At 53.3% G+C, this 24,824-nt stretch overlaps 2 protein-coding genes across 2 annotated transcripts; one reads left to right on the forward strand and one right to left on the reverse strand.

Annotated features, from left to right (window-relative positions):
* The first annotated feature begins 3,758 nt into the window (after positions 1-3,758).
* Positions 3,759-5,516, forward strand: LOC119107439 (ADP-ribosylation factor-like protein 1). The gene is made up of 4 exons (XM_037230882.1): positions 3,759-3,814; positions 4,125-4,211; positions 4,779-4,875; positions 5,307-5,516. Exons 1-4 carry the CDS (start codon positions 3,759-3,761, stop codon positions 5,514-5,516), a joined length of 450 nt encoding a protein of 149 aa, XP_037086777.1.
* A 3,854-nt stretch (positions 5,517-9,370) lies between these two features.
* Positions 9,371-20,177, reverse strand: LOC119107440 (uncharacterized). Its single transcript, XM_037230883.1, has 6 exons — positions 20,134-20,177; positions 10,703-10,850; positions 10,340-10,457; positions 9,977-10,302; positions 9,758-9,930; positions 9,371-9,389 (listed from the first exon to the last, which is right to left on the reverse strand). The coding sequence occupies exons 1-6, from the start codon at positions 20,175-20,177 to the stop codon at positions 9,371-9,373; spliced, it is 828 nt and encodes a 275-aa protein (XP_037086778.1).
* Between the last annotated feature and the right edge of the window lie 4,647 nt (positions 20,178-24,824).

A 24,824-nucleotide genomic window follows, 5' to 3' on the forward strand; every position in this document is an offset into this window, starting at 1 on the left:
ACCAGGGCCCGTCCAGCGACGGCTCACCTGCTGTGCCACGGCGCGGTCCCAGGCGCGATGTAGGCCACGGCGTACCAGGGCCCGTCCAGCGGCGCCGCTACTGTCAGCCGGTGGCTCGTGCAGTCGTGTGGCAGCGTGCCGGTCACCAGTGCCAGGCGAAGCAGCCCCGCGCGCCGCTCGTACAGCTCAGCCGGCTGCGACGCGTTCTCCGGATTGACCACGGGGTAGCTGCCATGCTGCAGGTACCTGGCCGTGCGGGGAGGCGACGTGTCGATGCTGCCGTGGTCGGGGGAGAGCTTGTGTGGAGCGGGGCGGGACTGGGCGACCGAGCACGGCATGGAGGCGAGCACAGGGCACACAACTACACCAGGCGACCATTCGACTGGGCGGGAACGGGTGACCGAGCACGGCACGGAAGCGAGCACAGGGCACACAACTACACCAGCAAAACATTTGACTATCACAGTAGCCGATCTGGGCGGGGCTGTAGGACTTTACAGGCCAGAAACAGTGTCACAGCTGGGTGCCACAAGCCACAGAAGTCAGATATGTCGGAAAACATTAGAACATTGTCACAAACTATCAGCCCAGGTATTTGCTGGACTAAGCCAATATGTTACTTCAGGGATAATGAAATGCATGCAGCTGAGTTGAGGCACTAAGCTACTTTAAGCCTCACACAATATATACAGCCAAAGCAATCAAACACAGTCCACAATGCAGGACCTCTCCCAGAACCACACTCACACATGGATGTCCCGGCGATGGCATCCAGGGTCGTCCATGACTGCCGAGAACTCCCAGAGTGCTGGGATGTGGCCGGCTGGTACATGGTAGTGAAAGAGCGCCACATCCGCGTAGCTGTGGTATGGGCGCAGCGCACCTTGCTGGTACACATCAGGCAGCTGGCCAGAGGCATGACCCAGCAGCACTGTGGTGGTAACAGGTCAGTAAGGTCAGAAGGAGGGCTGGAGTGGAGATAGGCTAGGGACAGCACAGGGAAGTGGGAGAGCAATGAGTTGTGGGTGGCATCAGTGTGAACATGGGTGTGGCCAATGCAGAGTCAGAAAAGGCTAAGGGCAAGTCAGTACATAATGTGCATCAATAAGTGGCATTACAGGTCATCAAGGATAAAGCTTGCCACATATGGCTTAAGTAGAAATAAAAAGCTAGCCCTAACCCACTATCTTTGAATAAAAAGCTCATCCCTGGATAAAACTTCACTATAAACTGAGATAAAAAACTTTTCTGCCTCCTCCTTGCTTGTTGTAACATTCTCTCCACATGGGTAATGACAAATAGGCTACAATGGCAATACATGTTAGCATTACCAGCTTAACTGGGCAGATGCTTAACTAAACTGATGCTGACAGCAGCAAAAATAGTGCATCATGGACTATGTCCTTCACAGACCCACCTGAAAGGAGCAGTATCATAATTTCTGAAAACAAGTTAAGGTGCAGTTTGTCTTGCTGAGAGGTATGTACAACTGCATGTTTATCTGCAGCCCATTATCTTCCCACATTTTCATAGCTTTATGGTATGGCTGAAGATGTGAAAACTGCATGCAACTGTAAAAACATTTCAAAGTGCACTTAACATAGGCAGCAGTTTTATACCTGAGATTCTACACACAAGACCATTCATAAATTCCAGGCACTTCTGATATCTATGGCAGTCTAGCCTACAAGACCATTAATTCATTCCAGCAAGCATTAAAGCAGTGTGCGCATGATTAAATGTCTGCTTATGGTTAAAACATAGTCAATATCTTAAAGCAGTATTATATTACATGGGGAGGGTAGAGAAGCATGAAAAATATGTTGCACAACAATGCAGGGATGATACTAAGTTCCTATCCAATGGCAGTAACACACATGTCAGAATGTTTATGAAACTTTGAGGTCTACTGCTTAGGATGCACCATTCTATCACCAAAACAAAATTCAAACACATCCTACATGAATGACACTTCTGACACACTGAAGCCCGCTGATGCAGAAGTGGTTGCCCCGCATAAATTTAATATGAAGCAGTCTGCAATCCTCGGCAAAGACATCAGCACCATGCTTGTTGAGCACTAAGTTCCTCCTTTGAGACAGAAGACAACAGTGGGTCACTTTTCGTTATTTAGCCTCCCCCTCTCAACGCATTTTGTGAACCGACGTCCTTGATCCTGTAGAATAGTGGGATCCACACAAGCATGACAACTAATACCTAATGTTGGACCATACGAATACCAACCGCCCTCCCCACCATCCTCGGACCTGTCCCACGCCCTTGCGATTACAAACCAGAGCTCAAACGCGGAAGGTCAAGATGACATATATTACATCTTGCCATAGCACATCTGCTGCGTTTCAAATGATGCGCACACTCCACTTTCTGCGCTTGCGATCGATCTGACAGCCAATAGCAAACTAGGGTTTCTTATCTGCCTTCTCTGATTGGTCACGAGCTGCTATATTGTGCGTATAACTCGTTGGCAGATGTTATCAACAAAGGTGTATATCCACCTGCACGTTGAGGAACCCAAGATTTGAGCGAATCATCAAGCGGCTAACATTTTTGACAAATTCTGTCTTTTGATTTGTCCAAATCTTGCGTACAGAGGCGGACATTTACGTGAACAGAACTCGTCGAGATGCGTCAGGATAGAAACAGACACGTTTTCATTTATAACGCTCGCCGTGCAACTATCTATGTTTATGCTTGCGATTGGGCCGGGACTGCGCGTAGCGACGAGCCGGGTGTCGTGTTGTAGTCTGTTGTTAGCTGAGTAATAATAACGTATCACATATATGAGTGATGAGGTTACGATAAATATCCAAGGGCTAGTGATTGTAGGAGCTTAGGCACACACCTTTCTTATAAGTAGCGGGTCAGATAGCCGCTCGGGCAAGGTGGTTTAATTGTCCCTGGGCGGATTGTGCCTGATATTATGGGTAAGTTTCGTGAATTCTTGGCTTGAGTATTATGAAACAAGGTGCTTGTCAGAGTTGTGTGGATGGAATGGAGAACTGAATTAACTCAGCAGACTCAGACCCCAGGCTCGAGAATGATAGGCACTTCCCCGACACCTGGTCTGCACGCCGTGGCTGGCTTTTAATAAGATCTTGTTAGATAAAGCACAATTTCCAACTGTGGACAGGGTGCTAAAAAAATGGGTTAGAAGTTGTTGAGTTAAATCATGGGATGCATCATGACATGTTCTGTGACTGGGGAGATCACAGAAAATGATAATCTGATGGTAAATTGTATCAGAAGGGGTATGTAAGTTGAATAAAATATACCCCAAGTGAATTTTGTGTTTTTTATGTCATCTTAATCTTTAGCTTTCATGCAGAATTTGGATGTGGAAAACAGTAGTTCATATTGATATATTTTTTTGCCCAGAGAAAGTGCTTGAAGTTTGTGTGAGTTTCATTTGAATGTTTAACTAATGGAAATTAGCATGGAAAGATGACCCATATGCTTGGAGTTTTAACCTTTGGATATCAGAAACAGCTTGTTAGTACATTGCTGTGGTTTTTGGCTGGTCTGTGAAACTGAAGTGTTCCATTTTCCTCTTACACTCACTGAAAGTTTAGTGAAAGCAGATTCTCCATGATAGGAAAATTGTTCTGGTCATCCCCAAAAATACTTTAATGCTAAGATAGGGTAGTTGTCCATGAGAAGGGTCACACCTTTATTTTTAATACTTATCATTTCAGGTGGTCTCTTGAGCTACTTCCAGGGCCCTATTTGGCAGCAGGGAAATGAGGATACTCATCCTGGGCCTAGATGGAGCTGGAAAAACTACTATTTTATACAGGTAAGAGATGCACTGTGAACAAATTTACTCTTGGCTAAATATGGGCCAGGTGCCGAATCTGATTTTTAATCTATTTAGTAAAAGCATTCCAATGTTCATTACATTGTGGAAGCTGTTGGTAAGGCATAATGTGCAACATCATTATGTAGTCTTTATTACATTATTCTGCTCTTTAAGTAGCATGCAGTGTGTAAATGCTGCAGTGTTTCAGTATATATGAGCTATGTATTTGTTCAGTAGCAGTGTTACTGTTTTAACAGCATCCCACACAAGCATTTGCCAGTCAGTGACAGATTTTTCTGGGCCGCAGGCTTCAAGTGGGTGAGGTGGTCACCACGATTCCCACCATTGGCTTCAATGTGGAGCAGGTGACCTACAACAACCTGAAGTTTCAAGTGTGGGATCTGGGAGGCCAACCAGTATCAGGTAATGTTGAAATAAATTGGAAGTAGTTTCCAGGTGTCATAGCTGTTCAAGTAATAGGCCTGATTCATTCAGAATACCTGTTCCACTTCTGACCCATGGTGGCATGTAATTTAATGATGCATTTAATCCAAGAGTAACTGTTTTTATTGCATGGTGGATCATTAGGTGTATGTCTAATGAGCCTGATACACTACAATCAATGTTTCAGAGGTACAGCATTGTAGCTGTGGAGTGTACTCAAGTGTTTGGGTGATGATTATCTATGATGGAGTGGCATATATAATCACACTGGTTCAGAAGCAGGGTTTGTGAAGGAGTATAAAGCTAAGTCTCAAGTGAAGCTGGTTATTCACAGGAATACATTTTGGAATGCACTTCTGTATGCACTACTATGCACTGCTGCATCTATCCTCACATTTTCTCTTGCAAATCAAGTGCCATAATCGCCACATCACTACGACTCGGGCGAAATGCTGTGGCGCGGCTGGCCCCAGTGTGTCACTGGGAGATGGCTGTAACTTGCGCTCTCATGCTCCAGGCCGTACTGGCGCTGCTACTACTCCAACACGGACGCCATCATCTATGTGGTGGACTCTGCTGACCGCGACCGCATGGGCATCTCCAAACAGGAGCTGGTCTCCATGCGGAGGTGCGTGGCAGGCACGAGCGGGCCGCCCTCTGCTTTGCACCGCGTGTCTGGCGGGAGAGCCATCTGACGCCCTGCGGGCTTCTGGACCTGCTCTGATGGATGACCTCCTGCTGCAATGGCCTGCAGCAGGCTGCCCCCAGCCTTCAACCGGCACTCTCCGCTGGTTGGGCTCTCTTGGTGGACTTTGCACGCCCTAGATTTTCGCGGTGGACTTTCCCGGAAATTTCCTAGCACGCTGTGATTTTGGTCATCTTGGTAGACTGTTTGCTCTGAGGATGTTGCAGTAAACTGTTTTTTGCAGCGACAAGGCTGGTGCAGTCTGTCCGCTCGTGAAACTCCTGACAGGCTTTCTACCACTGCATGTTCACTCCTCTCACATGTGCCCCCGTGCTGACGCCGACCTGCTACTGTCTGCAGGAGGAGGAGCTGAGGGGCGCCATATTGGCAGTCCTAGCCAATAAGCAGGATATGGAGGGCGCCATGTCCGTGGCCGAGGTCTACTCGGCACTCGGCCTGGAGGCGCTAAAGACGCGAACCTTCCAAATTTTCAAGACGTCAGCGATCAAAGGAGAGGGCCTCGACCAGGCCATGGACTGGCTAGCCAATGCGCTGCAGGCCAAGAAGTGACGTGTTTATCAGTGTTTGGCTGTTTGATCCGGCGACCTTGAATGCTGCACGCCGATTGGCCAGCTTGTGGTGAGAGGCGGAGTGCAGCGCCGGATCTCCGACGGGACCAGGCGTCGCCGGGACGCAGCGAAGGGTGATGGTGGTCATGCTTGTCAACTTGCGACGTTATTGGCAGGGCGAATTTGGAGTTGATTCTGTTGTTTGTCAGTCCATCATTGTTTGTTTATTTCCGTAGTGGATCGGTATTGCGATGGAAGCTGTGCACGTTTGTAACATATGCTTAATGTAGCTACAATCTAAATTGGGTGGTCGATATCTTTACTGAGTGTCGCGTCTATTTGACTGGAATAGTCGTTTTGATCGAAGCGCAACGACCGCGCTGTGCTGGAAATAAGCGTGTTTTATCTTGGTAATTTTCGTTGAGTATTGATGTGTGAACGCTGCAGAGGCATGGAATAAAGATATATCCATTTACCCCGTAATGAGTCAATTCCAAGTTTTAGCGCGACGGTGGCGTGTATTTTCTGTCGCATCATTCGGCAGCTAGCCGTGTCTACGTACCAAATAAACCACTATTCTGCCAAGCCTGCTCCTGGGTCTCAACTATCTGGTTCTCGGCTCTCCAGGCCGGCTCGCCCACGACCCTCACCCCCTTGGGGCGGAGTAACTGACACGGCTTCCTCGACATGATATGCGCTGTAGTCCGCCCGGCGGCGCCTCGGGCACCTGCTACAGATGGTGACCGCTGCGTGGCGCACGTGCGTCGACAGCTACGCCGGACATCAGGTCTGGCGTTCGGGGTGGAGAGACCTCTGTTGCGGCCAATCATGAGCGCATTTTGCTGATTTTCATGCGGCGCGTGGACACCCGTATGGGGGGCGCCGTGTGGTCGCCCGTTTTGAGGGCGCCGCGTGGCCACCCGTCGAGAGGGCGCTGCATAGTTACCCTTCTAAAGGACATCGCAGAGCCACCCGTCTGGAGGGCGCCGTGTGGTCACCCGTCTGGGGGGCGCCGCGTGGTCACCCGTCGAGAGGGCGCCGCGTGGTCACCCGTCGAGAGGGCGCTGCATAGTTACCCTTCTCAAGGGCATCGCAGAGCCACCCGTCTGGAGGGCGCCGTGTGGTCACCCGTCTGGAGGGCGCCGTGCGGTCACCCGTCTGGAGGGCGCCGTGTGGTCACCCACCTGGAGGGCGCTGTGTGGTCACCCGTCTGGAGGACGCCGTGTGGTCACCCGTCGAGAGGGCGCTGCATGGTTACCCTTCTAAAAGGCATCGCAGAGTCACCCGTCTGGAGTACGCCGTATGGTCACCAGTCTGGAGGGCGCCGTGTGGTCACCCGCCCGAAGGGCGCGTGTGGTCACCCGTCTAGAGAACGCCGCATGGTCATCCACTTGGGAGAGCGCTGGCCACCCGTCTAGAGGGCACCACATAGTCATTTGTCTAGAGGGCGCCATATGGCCACCCTTTTAAAGGGCATCGCAGAGTCACCCGTCTGGAGGGCGCCGCATGGCCACCCGTCTGGAGGGCGCGGCTTGGTCACGCGTCTGAAGAGCGTCACGTGGTCACCCGTTTGGAAGGCGCCACAGAGTCACCAGTGGAGCTCGCTAGGAGAGCGTTATACAGCTACGAGCGGTGCTCACTTGGGGGATATCATTCGGCTATGATCGCGCGGGCCGCTAGTGGAACTCGCAATGAGGACGCCCACTACTGAAGACGGCATGGCCGAGGATGGCGAATGCTGGGAGAGCTGCCGCTGCTCATTTCCGGATTGTCTTTAGATTTGAACCCTGACTGCGCTCAGATGACCTTAAGACGTCCCTAACAAAACGTGGTCGCCGTCGGATAAAATTAAGAGGCCCAATGCTCGCAAAGCTCGTGATCTATACCCTCAGATGTGGCGTGGGCTGTCTGATATATTGCGGCATTTATACCACAGTGCGTGTTTGCATCTTACTTGGGTGGGCGCATCACCAGATCAGGACCAGCCCAAAGGACAATCAGGTCAGGACTGAGACCCCACCAAAACTTACACAGGCCGACGTCACCAAAACAAGAGCAGACGCCAGCCCCACCAAGGCAATGAACGCAGCGGCCAGCTAACTCCACAGAGCCGGCGCGGTGACCGGTCCCAGTAGAGCCAGCGTGGCGGACAGCTTCATCCGTAGCACCGCAGCGGTAGATTCCAACAGCTAGCGCAGCCCCCAGCCTCACCAGAACCAGCGGAACAGCCGACCCCTGCCTGACTGAGCCTTCGTGGCGATGTAGCCTGGAGCCAGGGTGCGGCCATCCCCACCAGAGCCAGAGCGACAGCTGACCTCAGCAGGGCTGGTGCAGCGAAAGACCCATAAGTGCTGACGCAACGGCCGGTCCCACCAGAGCCAGAGCGACAGCTGACCTCAGCAGGGCTGGTGCAGCGAAAGACCCATAAGTGCTGACGCAACGGCCGGTCCCACCATTCACCAGATTTTTAAAAAAAATTGCACCGCTCAAAAATGGAAATGAATCGCTTGTGCAAGCAAAAAATCAAATACAAATAATGTCGCCGAGTTTGTCTCATCAAACCGACAATATTGAACAGACAAAATGAAGGTGCCCATGTTCGAAGCTTTTGGTGCCTTGAGCAGCGTCTGAATTTGTTTTGATGTTTATCATAATTAATTATTCAATTTACGTCGAATGAAACCACATGAGACAGCCAAACGTCGGCTTTTCAAAACTCTGGAATCGAGTTGTCTCAGACGGCCATCCTAAACTCGATAGCAGACTTCCTTCAACGGGGCACCACACGGTCGCTGGTGGCGACTTCTTGGAGGTCTTCTTAGCATCGTGAACTGACCGCGATGACAAACTCAGAGTAGTAATAAGTGGCGCTTATATTGGCACCGCGTGAGCGAGGATGATGATTCCTGTAACGCTCGATGCCGCGTAATGCGGCCTTTGAAAAGATGTGTGTGGCAACATCATTGTGAAAGAAATGCGGGCTTGGAACACAATGTGCTCATGACCCTGTCAATAAAAACACTCCACGTATACACATATTAAGGTTCACAAGCCAAGGGCACAGGCTCAGGTTTTCACATTAGTCTCTTAAGTTGTTTGCTATGTTAGATTTGTTGGCATGGTTTGTATGCTTTTTTGTTAGTTTTGGTCATGTTAGAGCATATCATAACCAGATCTTTCTCATTTTGAAAAGTAGCCTTCCCATGAAGAACATTGCCTTTTAAGGTGCTATGTGTATGATGTGCTATAATGATAGACGTTTGATATGCCAGGAAGTGCTGGCTAAGCGGAGGATACCAGCCAATCATTCCAGCTAACCTTGCTAGCTAGTTAGCAAGTTAAGCTGTTTCGTCTTTGTTTAACCAGCACCTCCTGGCAAACTGAAAGTCCGTCATTTTCAACATAGGTACTCATAATGATGGACAGTCAGGAGATGAACAGCCTTTCTTGCTTGCATGAAGACATGGCCGAGCTATTGTAGGCTCATGGCAACATTCACTATCGCGGTAGCAGACACTTGTAATCAACGGGCACCGTAAAATGTAACGAGTTATGATTGGTGGAAGCCTGCCCATACAGCAATGAAATGTTTTCTGGTATAATCTTAGACGACATAGATGTCGTCTGAAGAATTTGTAGAGGGTGTGGGATATGCGTGCAGCGACCGGAAGTCTCTGCTGACGCTAACAACCCCCCATGCTAATCGCCTCGGTTTTTGATTGAACTGCAGCTAATCGACAGCCATCGTCAGATGCACCGGTCAGACGGACGCGTCAAACATCACACACAAAGCGACCCGATCATCCATCTCTCCAGTTGGCTGGCCTCCACCCGTGTCTGGGGTAGCCCGACGCGTCATAGCTCGGCACTCCAGCTGGAGGCATGAGCTCAGGTCCTGTCACGCACAGCTCGTCGGCATCCGTCCACTTTGTACTCCAGTCGCCGCATGAAAGCGCGTGGTTAGCCGGCGCCGCTCTGTCCCGTGTCACCCGCTTTCCGTGGCCGGCCCAGCCGACAGGTCACCGCACCACACGCAGCAGCTCCAGACCCTTGAATGTCTCGCTCTGCAGCGGCAGGCAGCGGCCGCGCTCCGGCTCCGGCCGCTGTCCGGCAGGACAACCGCAGCGCAGCTCGCCCGGGCTGGCCGGCAGCAACACCTGTCCGGCCGGACAGCCGGCGCGCGAGAACGGCTCGGCGCACTGTCCGGCCGCTGTCCGGCCGAGCTCCGGTGAGCACGCGCACTCGGTCCGGCCGCTGGTGGCGTTGTACGCGAAGAGCTCGCGCGCCGGGCACGGGCCGCGCGTCTGCTGCTCGTAGCAGCGGCCGTCCGCCGGCCAGAAGTTCTGCGTGAAGTGCTTGGTGCAGCCGCACGCGCCGCGGTAGCTGATGCCGCGGAACTCCTCGTACTGCACCAGCTGGCCGGCCGGGCAGGGGCCGCGCCGTCCGATCCGGTGACAGTACTGGTCGGCTGGAAAAGTACAGCTCGCCGCGGCGGCACGGGTTGGTCACACAGACGCCCTGGTGCGGCGCCTCCGGCCGCGGCGCCACGAACCGGTTCCGCTTGCACGGGCCCTGCGCGAAGGCCCGGTGGCACGCGCCCGTGTCGGGCAGCACGAGGCTGTCCGCCGGGCAGCGGCACTCGGTGCTGCCCGTGACGTTGTTGAAGGCGAACACGTTGCCGGGCGGGCAGGGGCCGCGCTCGCCCTGCGGGTAGCACTGGCCCGAGCGGCGGTCGTAGTTCTCGCGCAGGCCGGCGTGGGCAGCCGCACTCGGCCAGGCGGCGCGTGCTGTTGTAGAAGAACACGAGCCCGTGTGGGCACGGACCGCGCGTCATCTGCTGGTAGCAGGAGTCGGTGTGTGGCCAGTAGGTGCGCGCCATGTACCGGCGGCTGCAGCCGCACACGGGCTCGTGCGTGGCGCGGCTGAAGGTGAGCAGCTCGCCCTTGCCGCACGGGCCGCGGCTCAGGTAGCGGTGGCAGCGGCCCTCCGCCGGCCAGAACAGCTCACCCGGGGGGCAGCGGCCCTGCCGGCGACACGTGGGCGCGCTCGTCGCCACATCCTCCACCAGGTAGTGGCGGCGCGGGACAGGGTCCGCGTGCGTGCCGTCGGTAGCAGCGGCCGTTCGGCGCATGCAGCAGATGACCGTCCGGGCAGACGCAGACCGGCTGGCCGGCGACGCGGTCCCACGTCAGCTCCTGGGTCGGCGAGCAGGGCCCCTGCTGGAAGATCGGGGTAGCAGCGGCCGTCGGCAGGCCAGTGCACCAGCTGCCAGCTGCTCGCCGAGCACGGGTTCAGCGCGACGTTCACCCAGGGCGGCGCGATCACGGTGCCGGCGCTGGCGACGGATGGGGCGGCGGCGGCGGCAGCGGCCAGGCAGGCCAGCAGCAGGCGGGCCCGGCAGCGCGGTATCATGGTCGGACGACACACCCTCTGAAACGGCCCGGCTGGCGTTAGGGGCTGCGGCACACGGGGAGGGGGCGCGTGAGTCGTATCGTGCTGCAACCTGTGTGGCGATCGGGACGCATCGCAGTCCTTTTCGGATTGGGACCATTTATGATTTGGATTCAAGTCACTTATTTTATCTTAAAAATGAATCGGGACCCAACTCGCCAATTTAATCAAGAAACATTGGGTTCGGACTCGCTTTTAGGTTAAGACACCCAGCTCGGATTCGGGAAACATAAACAAGTATAAGAATGTATTCATGTAATGCGCATTCATGAGGCCTAGGGTACAGATGGTGTGGTGATTGAGCTGCGCGGCTGGGAAGCCAAAGGCACGGGCTTCATTTTCCCGCAGTGCCCGCCCTTCCCGCCAGGTTGAGAGGCAGGCGACACCATGTAGTCTCGGCAGCTGGGTGCGTCGCAAAGCATTAATAGCGAACGTTCATGAGGCATATATTGCGTACAGCGATGCATTTTTATGAGAGCTGATCCAAAGGAGGCGCCCATTTTACATCAGCCATAATTATGCCTTCTACATAAATTGGAACATTGAAGAGATTGTCATGTGTCATGTCATTGGGGCTTTACGACGTTCTCAGCTGCTGAGACTATATGGCATCGCCTGCCTCTCACCCACTGAGCTCGGCTGGGGGGAATCAAATTGACCCCCAAAGGTTTTCCAGAATGATTTTCGAACGGCACGGCATGGCCGCGCCCAATTTTGCACAGCTGTAGAAAATTGAATAGTGGATCGTTTGACAACACAAATTTAGATCACCTTGTAAGGCCGTTGACCTGTGGCAGGTCGAAGTCAGGCGATGGTTTCAGCGAAGGCAATTTCTATGGAATCGTCCAATCTGATACAATAACGGAGTGTTTGACGAAGCCATACATCTCTGAGATGCTATCTTAGGCACCACACATATTGAATGAGTAAATTAAGTTGACCTGAGGTCAGACATAAAGGTCAGACTAAGGTCACAACCAGCCCGATTTATTACTCTAGGGCTTGCTGTATGCGATAGTTTGTGTTGCTCATTTCGAATTTATTGACGGCAGGAACCGCATTATACATCGTCCACTGACTTCTTAGAGGTCAGAAAAAGCCATTGACCTAAGATGACCTGGGTCGACGATTTAGGAACATGCTGCCTGGCGTAATCTTTGCTGGTTATTCAAATGCAAAACTCAGAGCAGTCTTGTATGATTTTGGCCACCATGACCTTGAAAATGTCAAACAAGGTCACTGCCCCAAATGGGTTTGTGACCTTTTGCTAGAAACAGTTTCCTAGGTTCTGGGGGCACTTAAGAGACCAACCTGGAATCTGCCCTTGTTTGGCCTTGTTTGACCTGAAGGTCATGACCTAGGAAGCTCAAATTTTGGCCTAAGTGAGTTCACGTACAGGTCAACACACCCCAAAAACTTGGTGTCTCTAGTCTTCTTAGTTCCTGAGATTTCAAGGGGGGTCAAATTGACCCCCACCCGAGCGAAGGGTATCTTAGCCGGGGGCGCGTGTTAATGCAAATGCATCAACCACTACACTATCGGCACCCCCATTGAGGAGATTGTGAGGGGCGAGGGACATGAGCAGGTGATTGGTTATAGAGTGTTTCACACCACGATTGATAGACGGGTGCTGCCAACTCAACCATTAAACGTGCAACTTTACATGCTACCGCCACAGATATGCATACAGTTTGATTTCGGAGTTATCTTGCGCTCCGATCAGGATTCTGAAGCTTTTGGACCTCTGCGCGCAGCCGTCCTTCGTTGAAGAAGGCGTATGAACGTGACGGAATGCCAGAAATGCGCAAAGGAAAGCGGTGACTGCTCAGCTATTCCACATTTTTCGATTAGATAACAGCATTATGCAAGTAACAAATGTCCGAGGTGAAATTACAAAAGCAAGGTGGATTATCGACACCTTTATTGGATTGCTACGCTTTTCGATCAAAAGAACTCCATTCCCCAACTCGATAATACTTTCGATACATTACAAACCTCGGTTTCCGGAATTGCCGCATTAGAAAACCATCAAAAGAACAGCACAGGCTCGCTAGACACTCGCAAAGTGCCGTGCGATCACGGTCGGGCGAAACGGCTCTGTACGGGGCTCCCGGCCGGCCGGCCCTCTCCGGCACCCAGCCCCCGGCCGGCCGGGCCGGCCAGCGCCAATACCACTAACCTCCCGCGCTGGTCCAGAAAGGTAATTCAGGCGGCTGGAATCATTGTTTAAGAGGTACAGTTATCATGGTTACCAGCTTACTCCCCCACACCCAATGGCATCGGTCGTCTCAGCTGTGCATCACTTAGCAGCGTGAGCTTTGTCCGCGTAGACGGTCTTACGTGCACAGGGATGATGAAGCGTTCACAGCTCTCAAAAGGAAGGATTTGTGTCAAGCCTTTTAACCCGGAGCATAAAACGACAAATAAAGGGCTGTGCCCTGTCCCAGTAAGAGGCTGCGCCCTGTCCTAATAACGGGCTGTAGCCTGTCTCAATAAAAGGCTGTACCCTGTCTCAATCAAGGGTTGTGTTCTGTCCCAATAAGAGGCCGCACCCTGTCTTAATAAAGGGCTGTACCTTGTCCCAATAAGAGGCTGCGCCCTGTCTTAATAAAAGGCTGTACCCTGTCCTAATAAAGGGCTGTACCCTGCCCCAGTAAAGGGCTGTAACCTGTCTCAATAAAGGGCTGCACGCTATCCCAAAACGACCAATTAAAGGCCGCACACTGTGGCAATAAAGGGTTGCGCCCTGTCCCAACACTACCAATGAAGGTTTGTATCCTGTGCGCTCAGTGTTGGCCAGGGTTCGCTTCTAAAGCTTACATAAGTTAGAGACAAGCTATGCACAGAATACAGAAACGAGGTCCCCGTGAAGCCTTTTGAGGCCACAGATTAGCCTCATTCGGACTCAGCGACCAAACCGGATCCGTCTAGGTCGGGCTCATCGAGCCTCATCCCACAGTCGGGCACGTCAAACACGTAGGATCCGTTTCAGCTGGGGCCCAGACTTAGCCCCATTCAGCGGATTTCTAAACAGCCCGGAGACTGCTTAGGAACTATTAGCAAAACTGGACCTTCATCACCGTCCACACGGCTGCTAAGCTCGCCCGAAGACACCCAGAGCAGTCTGATCGCCACGGAGGGTCTGAATGCCACTCTGACAGCCATAGGAGGGTCTGAATGCCACTCTGACTGCCATAGGAGGGTCTGAATGCCACGCTGACTGCCCTAGGGGAAGCGCCAGTCAGCACAGCTGAGCTGACATCTGGCTTGCGCCTACCTGCCATCAGAGATTTTTTACGCACCCATTGTACCCGATACTCGAGATTTGCTGAAGATTATACGCTGTCATGAAATGTTCTTGCTGTGTTGTTTGTCGTCGTTTGAAAGTTAATATGGGTCTCGTGAATGGCAAGGGCTTCATCAGTTTCTGACCGAAATATAGGCACCAACATCGCCAGAAATGCTGTCAATTGAATCTAATATGTGTGCAAATCGTACATGTATTATATGCTTGGTAAGAAGCACACGCTTGCTTAAAGCGTCTTCCTGAGAACGTGTTGTTTTCTATGTAATCTCAAACGAGATCAGCGGATACAAAAGGGAGGATAAAAGATGGAGTCGGCGAAAATGAAAAATAGGAATCGATCTTCAGTGTTATGCGTGATTGATCTCGGGGAAGACAACACAGACGTATAGAGACATGGGCATGAGATGTATGAAAAAAACGATGACGAATTTTTTAGAGCTATTCAGCCGTACGTCCGCGTGATACGAAACTGAACTGCAGAGCCTATTTGCAAACCTACCGCGATGTTTGGCGCCTCTACACGCATGGCCACAGAAGTGCAGAAATTAGGTCGAATGCCGAATTTAGTCGAAAAATGAATAGCCAAATGCAGAGCTAGGCCAAAAATTAAGTCGATAATTAGCGCAAATCCTCCCTTTTGAAAGATATGAAAGCTTTAAAACATCCGCGCACGTAGGCCCGTCCAACCAGACGAATCTCACGCCACTAAGTGAGCCACAGTTGAGACAACCGATGCCATTGCGTGTGAGAGAGGAGGCTGCTACACGCTACACTATCATCTCTCCTAAGTTTGGCTCTAGCGGTCTGCAGTCGCCTTTCTGGACCAGCTCGGGAGGGGGCCGACAACTGCTGATGGCGTCGGGTCGCACTGGCCAACAGGGGTTGGGTGGCGCACGGGCCAGCCACCGGGAGTGCCGTACCACGCCGGTCCCTCCGGCGATAGCATCCGCACTGTGCGAGTGTGTAGTGAGTCACCACTATTCACCCGATGATTCCTGATGAAGAATTAAAGGAGGACTATGAAAAGAATGTTTCGAACGAATGGAACACGTCATTAGCCCGGGAAATATAGTTTGCAATTAGAACAGCATAGCAATACAAAAATTATGTCAATAATTCAACTTGTTTTTATATTACTAATTATCCCATTGCATCACCACAAACGCGGTTTTCAGATACAAGCGAGCTATGGCTGCGGCGTCACCATCGCTCCACTTCGCGCACTCGTATCATTCTGTAACTTTCTGACGTCGTCAACGGAAAACAGCTGGGCGTAGAGGTTTTAAAGGTTCAGAATCATGATCGGAGTACTAGGCAATCTTAAAGACTAAGCCTTGTTCTGATCTGAGATGATGGTATGGACTCAGCTGGTTGAGTCGGGCGTGTAACGGCCCGATAAGCTCATGCAGTGGCGGCAGCGATGAAGGAATGCAGGCTTTGACAGAACCTTGACGATCGTTTGTGGATGACATTCGCTCATAGGGTGTCAGCGGTGCGGAAAGAAGCATAGCAACGCTAGCAGCATGACCGCGAAGGCATGTTTTACCTGATCACGCGTATGTTTGTTGCCTACTGTGTTCACTTCCAAAGCATCTAAACGGTAGGTACGTGTCGGCCTGCACCCCACAAATGATCGAACATCCTACAGCCATCATCATCATCATCATCAGCCGCATCACATCAACATCATCATCAACAGCCACCGCGCTCAAGACGGAAACATCATGTCGTTTCCGAGCAGCTCGCGGCATTGGCTGCCGCATCGGACAATGATAAAACCACAACAGATGGGACACGCTGGGAAAGCTTAAACATATTACAGGGAGCCCAGTCGTGATGCTATGCGTCTTACACAACCGCGACAGACGGAACATATGTCACACGATCTGGTGACAGGTGCGTGGTTTGTGGCTCATGCGAAGAGGGAAAAGAAGAGAAATTCGCTAAGCGATTGTTTAGTTGGAAATGAGCATCCATTGACGAGAAAAGCACCAAGGCCAAAATGATCGGCGTCGTTATTCGACGTATTACAGTAAATCTAAAGACGATAAGTAACGGGAATCTGGAATGCCTTGAGATCTGCGTCGCCAGCGTTGCGGTGCTCATTGGATCTTCTTACGGTGGGAATTCCTGGTAAGCTGGTGGGCTTCCCGACCGTGATATTACCCTGCCGTTGCCACCAACGTGGCTGCTTGTTCGTGACGTGTCTTACATCGCGTGCTACCGACCGCTGATAGCATGAGCTTCAAACCAACAAACGCTCAGGAAACCGACGGATCATGCTCACAGAGACGGATTACCGTCGAGGTCGTGAGCTCCATTCACTGATGCACCTGCTCGCGTTCTGCTTTTTTTTGTACATGCAGAGATGACATGGCCGAGGAGAGCGGTCGGCTGCAGACGGGCGGTGGTGCCGATCAGTCTTGTCTGCAGCGCTCGGCCACACGCGAGCCAGCGGCAGAGGCAGCCGCCCGCCTCTAAGCCTGATGTTCAAAAGCCGGCCGTCCGGTGGCCCGTGTGCAAGTCATGCCTACCTCCAGATACCGCGTCGGAACGGGGGTCATTCGCTGGAATGACGAACGGGCATCCGCGGGCTGACCACGCTGCCGAGACAGGAAGGACCGTGGTGATTTACGTAAGCTCGAGGGACATGGTGTCAGCTTGTGGCTTGGCGCCGTTTACCGTGTTCCACGGGCCGCCGATGGGAGCGAGTGACGCCCAGACCGCATCGTAAGCGGGAGCCAGCGTCACACCTCTGCCCCTCCCCTCCGCCCGCCCCACGCTTCACAATTCGGCAACTCTCGGTGCGCTGTAAACGCCTTCAGCGTGACAATGACCTGGATGTTCAGCGCCCGCGCCCGGCGCGGGTGAGCCCGGCGCCATATCGAGCCTGACCGGGCTGGCCGCGCCGTTCAGACGAGCCAGGTGTCGGCTGCGCGCGGCCTTTCCCTTTCGATGCCGCCGCCCGTCATGGTCGCGATCGGGGCGTCCCGGGCGTTGTGTTTCCGCACGGGCGGTCCGGCTTCACTCGCCATCAAACACGCCTGCCCCCCCGCCCCCCCCCCCCCCCCCCTCACGGACGCACGTACTAACCACGCGCCCACCACTTTCGCTGCGTCGGCAGCGTCGCACGCGGCGGCGGCAGCTGGCACGCGCCACCGGCCGCCGGAGAAAACCGACACAAGTGAAACGTCACACAGGTGGAGTCGTGGTCACGCGACGCGTCACTGACGCCGCCACTTGACCCGCGGCTGCGAAGACGGTCCGACGGCCGTGGGCAGTCTCCGACCCTCACGCTGGGCCTGCATGCTCGCTGGTTGCGGCATGTGGTTTGCAGCGTCTGGCAGTAAAGTTTTCGGGGGAGTGCGGAGCATACCGGCGTGATGGTGCGAATGACGTCTCGTCATTGCTTTTAAGCGTGCCTGCGTCATCGAAGTGCGCCACGGGAAGTTGGACAACACTGTCATTGGACAATGGCCCTCATTAAAAGTGTTTGAAGACACATCTGTGGCAATGAAGCATGCAGGTACGCGACTTGGTATGCTTCCGTCCCGAGCTGTAGCGAAATATTTTCGACAGGCGTATCCATCAAGAGCACGTCGCCTTTACCACCCGGCGGTAGTGTGTGCCACGAGGGTGCGAATCCTATTCGAAGCATCCTGTTTTCTCCAATAAGGAGAGGGAAGTATTACAGCGGGGCGGCCATGTCATGTCACTAGGGTAAAACCCCCGAATTGCAACAGTACTGGAATTGCAATAGACCGCTGCAGACGCTTTATTGTCTTGAACTATGAGGTTGTTCACATATCAGTGTCCTCGCGACAAGCCGACGCTATGTGAGAACCCTGATCTCAGTCATGGATGAATAATGCGGCATGACAGGTGGATGTTGGTTGGATAATGGGTCATACAGGCAATAGTAAAGAAGCTAGAAACAAAGAAGCAAATCGGTGACTGTTGGTTTGAATGACTTTTTTTGCTGAGGGTTTACCGGCTTCAATTCACGGACAAATGATACTGTAGTACTCCTTAAAACCCGGCATTGACCGGGGGTCAACTTGTTCTTTGTTCAATATTCGCAATAATGCAAAAAAGCGCCTTGAGGCATCGCTGCCTTGAGACATCGGTTTTTTTCAGTAGCTGTCAATTGATGGGCTCCACGCCTGTTGTCAAAATAATAGCTATGCTACCGTGATGGATCGAGCGTGAGTGACATCAGAGTGACGTCATGCTTGCCGGTTTTGACCGAAGTGCATGGCCGTGGAGAAACTGCCACGGAAGCCGAAAGAATGAACATATTTTATATCTGTAAACGGGGAATGGGAGGCAATTAGCCCATCAGTGATATGTTTTGTCCCATTGTTTCAACATTGCACCTTGAAATATTGGCACGTCAAGTTTAAAAAGATAAAAAGTGCAATCAGCATGTTTTGGTCTCAGATTCACATTCTGAAAACATGGCAAAACGGGTCCTAGATACGACTATAAAGGGCGTCCGTACCAAATTGCAGGTAATTACCCGTAACAATGGTTGAGGTATGGCTTGAAATACATCGCAGCGCATATTGGCCCATGTCCGGGTGGGCTCAGGACCGCGGCCGGGGCGGCGGGGCTCAGGTCTGCCGCGGCGGCGTGTACGGGCGACTGAAGCCGTTTACCAGTTTCACACGTAAACCGACGACCATGTGACCGGCGGCGGGCTCAGGGGGTAGTTGTGTTGCTCTGTCGACAGACTGAACCGTCGAAACAATCCATAAAATAGATGCAACGGATTGTCCACCACCGTCGACAACCGATTGACCTTGACCTTAGACGGTTTATAGACAATTACACACTCTTGCTTCGTGTTTGCTACCCATGACTGAGGCTAGCTTTTCCCACTTCCCGTTTAAGATGGTTCTAGTATGACAGAAATGAATAAATAAAACAGACATACCGACAAGGTTTCATCTCTAATTTTCATTGCAAGCGCTACCCTTGACTCTAGGCCTAGTGCGGGGCACGTAACATAAGAAACCGTCCTAGCAGCATGTGTAATCAGGGTCAATGATTTCACACCATAAGATACGCTTCTAAATGAAATGCGTTGTGGGAGCGGTCAGAATATTCCAAGTAACATCTTAAGAACTTGACCTTGGCCTGTGACCTAAATAAACCACTTCAGCTTGGTTCCTGTGGTCTGAAAATCGCATGTCACGGCGGCTATCGACTGCTATTTGAATTTCTGAAATTCGCCGCGGGCCGTTTTTGAGATCAGCAGCGGGGTGGGTCAACTCTGCCCCCTCCGGTCAATGGCGTGCTGCTGGATGAGCCCGGTCAATGCCGGCTTATAAAGCAACGCATCTCTCGCTCATATGTGTTGCAAAATGGCAACGTGAAATGTGAAGAATGCGTTAACGTTCACTGTGTGCGGGTCAAAAAGGCGGTGGGGTCATAGCACGCCCAGTGGATCAGTGCAACCCTCCGAATGCATTCGGGCCAGGTGCGCGCCACATTCTGCGCTGGACACGGCGCTGTCTGTGCCTGACAGACACAGCTCAAACAAAACCGTTGCGTGCGCGACGCGGCACATCTCAGCCTCAGCATCACCTGAAGACTGTATGCCATCGCGTCTGAAGCCGGGCTCAGAGCCCCGAATGGAAGTGAACTTCCTCCATGTGGTGCCCCGCGCCTCATGCCGACCTCGGCAGGCGACCGCCGGCTCCGTGACCGCGCTCGGTGCCACGTAATCCCCGCCTTACGTCACCTTGAAATCGCGGGACTCATCACAAACTGAGCGTCCACCCGCTGTAAGCGCTGCTCCCTCAGCCATGCAGTAGCCTTGTGACGCAACCCGCTATCGCCGACACGCTCCGCTTACGCCGTGGCCGCCTTCTGGAAGAGCGACCACTTTTTACGGCGCATCTCCGGATTTCCGGCCGCCAGCCTTCTCGCCGTCTTCGTGGGAGGAAGAGCGCGTGTGACGGGAAGCTCGGCTGAGGTCGTCTGCGAACAATCTTGAGCGGAAGATGTCGATGCCGACGCAGTGGCTGAGTGCCAGCGGCTATGGTCGTTTGAGGCCGCACGGGCGCCTTTCCTTTCTCCCCAACCCCGTCCCGCAGTCGGCGTGACTCCGTGTTTGCAGCGAGGGCAGGCTATCATAGATCATCGCACGCCCTCGTCACGGCGGCTCCTGACAAAAGGGCTCGGCGGTCAGGTCTGGAAGCGATCTCCCACTCGCCAGCGCCGCTCCGCGGCCCGCGCTCTGCCGGACTGTCGCAAGCGAGGAGCACCGTTTGCGGTCGCGCGCCGTGACGGGCTGCCCCCCTCGATCATCCTCTCATCAGCACTCCACAGCATACCTCCAGGTCCCGAAGAGGCCTCGGCCGCCAACCGGCCGTCGCCGGCCGCTTTTTGCCAGCGCTGGCAAGTGGCGTGAGTGCGATGCGTGTCCGCCAGGGTCGACCGAGCGGACCCGGCAGCCAATAGGGACCAGTTTTTTCGACAAGACGTGGAATGACATGACTTACGCGCGCGAGACCGCGAAGCCCGTTGCATCGAAATCAGTCTTGGTAGACTGGTGTGTGGTATGGAGGGAAGCGGGGAAAACCCAACCACGGACCGCTCGTTAGATAATCCGACTGGACTCAGCGAGCTCCAGCTCGTAGAACTACGCTGCTTGGAAGCAATCGCAGCACATCGACAGCTTCGCGCTGGAGTGTACGGATACATAGATAGCGAGTAGCGCCTGGATCCACGCCCTGCATACACAAACTGGAGGTACGCCCTCATCAGTCATAATAACACCGATGTATGGAGGTCAGCGTGACTGCTGTTTGGGACTTAACGTAAAATGCGCCGAAGGCAGCCCTCTTCCGGCGAGAGTTATTACTTCGTCCCAAGAGAGACCCCAAAGACTAAATAAGATATAGATAACTAAGCAAGTTAGAGCACGGAGAAGTGACATAGAGAAAGTCTCGTTGAGCCGCATCAGAAGCATTTGACTGATCAATAGTAAATGCGACCTTTGCCAGGTCAAGTCAGGTCATATCGATTAAATAGCAGTCCTGTACTACTCCTGCTACCCCAAGAACTTAGCATGCTACGACAGTGAGGAAGACGGCGTTAAATAGATGTTGGAAAACTGTCACATGGGTACTAGTGTACATCGACACATGTGATATGTGACATACCATATCGTGTCAGCTGGGTGAAGGCGATCATTGCGGTGGTCCGTCCGGTTATATCAAGAATTAAACAAGCCGCATCAATGTAGAAAACATCGTTGGAAGGCTGCAGATACCTTCTTTCAAAAAGTGATAACCTACTAACTTTCATACGACCAAATGTGTTCAAAAGTCCAACTTTAACCCAACGAGGCAGATTAGCTAACATTCTAAAAGCTTCAACAGCTATTAACTATTTTTGAAGTGTTTCTCCTGGGAAAAATAAGCATCATTTGCCAGTTTTGCGAAAAATTAACCAGCATGACCTTTAAAAAGGTCAAAGCCATGAAACGTCGCGGTTAGAGGCTTACAATAATTTCGCAAAACTTTAGGGAGGAGTTCTGAGCCCCCACGTAGCACGAGGGTTAAGACACCGCATAAGGGATATTACTAATCAAGCACAAATTAAATGTAAATAACTACTTGCTCATAGCGTGCCTAAGGGCTTGGAGCAAGATTTACCGTATCCAATGATCTCAAAAGATCGTAAGTTGCTGGGTAATTATGATTTGGTCGTACCGGGCGGAGAGGGTTCATGCCCATAAGAAGCACCCAATTGATTCAGATGCTACCGTGGCTAATGCCACGTGCTTAATGTAACGCGCTTCATGCTAATCCGCACCATAAAGGCCCCTCGTGTGCTGGCGATCTCTTCAGGATGACGGGCCGTAAGCCTCACATGGCAGGGACGCCTGAACGCCAGGTAGATCCCGCCAGACACACGGGATGTCTACTGGATCTCTGGTAGCGGGACCATCGGGCCAATGTCTCACGCCACAGAGACGTGTCGAGCAGAGTCAGATCCCGGCATCTGGCAGGGGCCAGTGGTTCACATCACGGCGACGTTTTGAGTAGAGGCAGATCTCCTCGGACGTACGGAATCCATAGCCCGCATGCGGAGACACCGCGCGGGTACATCTCATCAGACGTACGGAGTCAATGGCCTGCATGCGGAGACGACGCGCAAAGTACATCTCATCAGACGTGCGGAGTCAATGGCCTGCGTGCGGAAACGCCGCGCAAAGCACATCTCATCAGACGTACGGAGTCAATGGCCTCCATGCGGAGACGCCGCGCGGGTACATCTCCATCAGACGTACGGAGTCATGGCCTGCATGCGGAGACGACGCGCGAAGTACATCTCATCAGACGTACGGAGTCAGCGGCCTGCATGCGGAGACGCCGCGCGAAGTACATCTCATCAGACGTACGGAGTCAATGGCCTGCATGCGGAGATGCCGCGCGGGTTACATCTCATCAGACGTACGGAGTCAATGGCCTGCATGCGGAGACGCCGTGGAAAGTACATCTCATCAGACGTACGGAGTCAATGGCCTGCATGCGGAGACGCCGTGGAAAGTACATCTCATCAGACGTACGGAGTCAATGGCCTGCATGCGGTGACACCGCACGGGGTACATCTCATCAGATGTACGGAGTCAATGGCTTGCATGCGGAGACGCCGCGCGGGGTATATCTCATCAGACGTACGGAGTCAATGGCCTGCATGCGGAGACGCCGCGCGGGGTACATCTCATCAGACGTACGGAGTCAATGGCCTGCATGCGGAGATGTGGCGCGGGGTACATCTCATCAGACGTATCGATGGGAGCAGTGCCTCATATAATCCGAACGTTTCGAGCAGAGACAGATCCCGTCAAACGTACGTAGCCAATGCCTTACATAACCGCGAGTGTTCAGAAAGATGGCATAGGTAAATAAGCATAACCAGTGGCAGCTCTCGCTAGACGCACAGAGCCGATGTCTTACGTAATGAAGCCTTATCTCCTCCCCTACTGTTTTTGCTCCCCCGAGCGAAAACAGATCAGTCAGTGCCTCACCTTGCTTACCTCCCTCCCTCCAGAGCCAGATCAGACAGTGCCTCGCCTTACTTAACCCCGCCCCCCTCCCCGCCGAGAGGACGGACCAGTCAGCGCCTCACCTCCGCAGTATGCATCTGGACGGCTCCGTGAGACGGGTCAGCGATCACTGACGGCTGAGTGCAGACTGGATCCCCCGCCCAGCGGGCGCCCCCGCCTCAGGAGAGGGGTGCGGGGGCGACGACTGACCGCGAAGGCCGCCCAGCGGAGCAGCGCAACGGGACAGCGGGCTGCGTGGGAAATGTGTGGGGCACGAGGGGGAGCTGTGGGGTGGGTTGTGGTGAGGCCAGTGATGTAAGCAGTGGTAAAGGCAAGAAGGGAACAGGGAGCACGTACCCCTAGCCCAACCCCACCCCTTCGACCCTGAGGGTCAGAGGAGCCCCTCAGGATCGACGAATGAGGTCCGCCTTGGGGGCCCAAAGGCCTCGGAGTTCGCATTCAGGGGCCCGGCCCGCAGGTTCGTGCCCTTTAATGCCAGTATGACGGCTCTTTTCACCGATCTGGGCACTGAGTCTCGTATTTGAGACCTTTGGGTCTGCCTGACATTTGAGGTCACCGCCTTACGGACGGGGTCCTTAATGTGACCTACAACCAGCCCTTTGGCCCTTCGGTCCCTGCAGCATTCCAACCGGGCCCTTGAACTTTAGCAACCAGGGACTCTTTCCAATACGGCTCCCAGCCGACTCGGGGTCACTTGCCGACACAGAGCACCCGGTTAGGCGCTGTACGCCCCTGCCTTCCCCGGGGTCCACTCATTGTTTCAGCGACCCCGATCAATGCCCATCGCTGGCTCCGGCCTTGTTCCTGGTTGGGAAATGGGCCCCAAGGGCTAAGACCGATACGAAGCCTACATATCACCCGTGCAATTCCACGCCCTATTATCCCTTGGTTTCGGCCACTAGGCTGCCTTCTAGAGCCTTTTGTATGGAAGCATTATCGGCTCTCTGGCCCACTACCGGCGAACCTACTGACCGGACAGGGACGGGCGCGGGCGGTTGGTTTGCGGACTGTGCATCCCCTGCACTTTGCAGCTCATTTCTCGTCTTTATCTGGTCTGGTTGCCGACACCCGAACAGCGGTTTTTAAAAAAAAGATCGCCGGCAAACCGGTCCATCCGTCGGCTGGGCCCGCGCGCAGTTCACGGCGTGCCCAACACGACTCATCCAGTCGCTAGTGTACTGACCCGCTCCCTCGTCCGTCAAACCCTCCCGGTCTCGTGTCGTTACAATGAAAGGGTGACGAGATCCGGATCCGGTATTCACTCATACTGTGTTTGTGTTGTTCCCTCGGCCGTCTAACCCCCTGGTCTCTTGTTGTGATGAAGAAGAAACGAGGTCCGGGCCCGGAACCTACTCATGTTGCGTTTTGTGTTTCAGGTCCGCAAGCTTTGCGGTTGCTGTGGCTGTCGAATGGAGTGGTCCTTTTTGGCGACGTTACAATATCTCAGGAAAGCTGATCCTCGTCAA

This window comes from Pollicipes pollicipes, unplaced genomic scaffold (genome assembly GCF_011947565.3).
Source record: "Pollicipes pollicipes isolate AB1234 unplaced genomic scaffold, Ppol_2.1 Scaffold_6686;HRSCAF=7923_pilon_pilon_pilon, whole genome shotgun sequence".
NCBI lineage: Eukaryota > Metazoa > Arthropoda > Thecostraca > Pollicipedomorpha > Pollicipedidae > Pollicipes > Pollicipes pollicipes.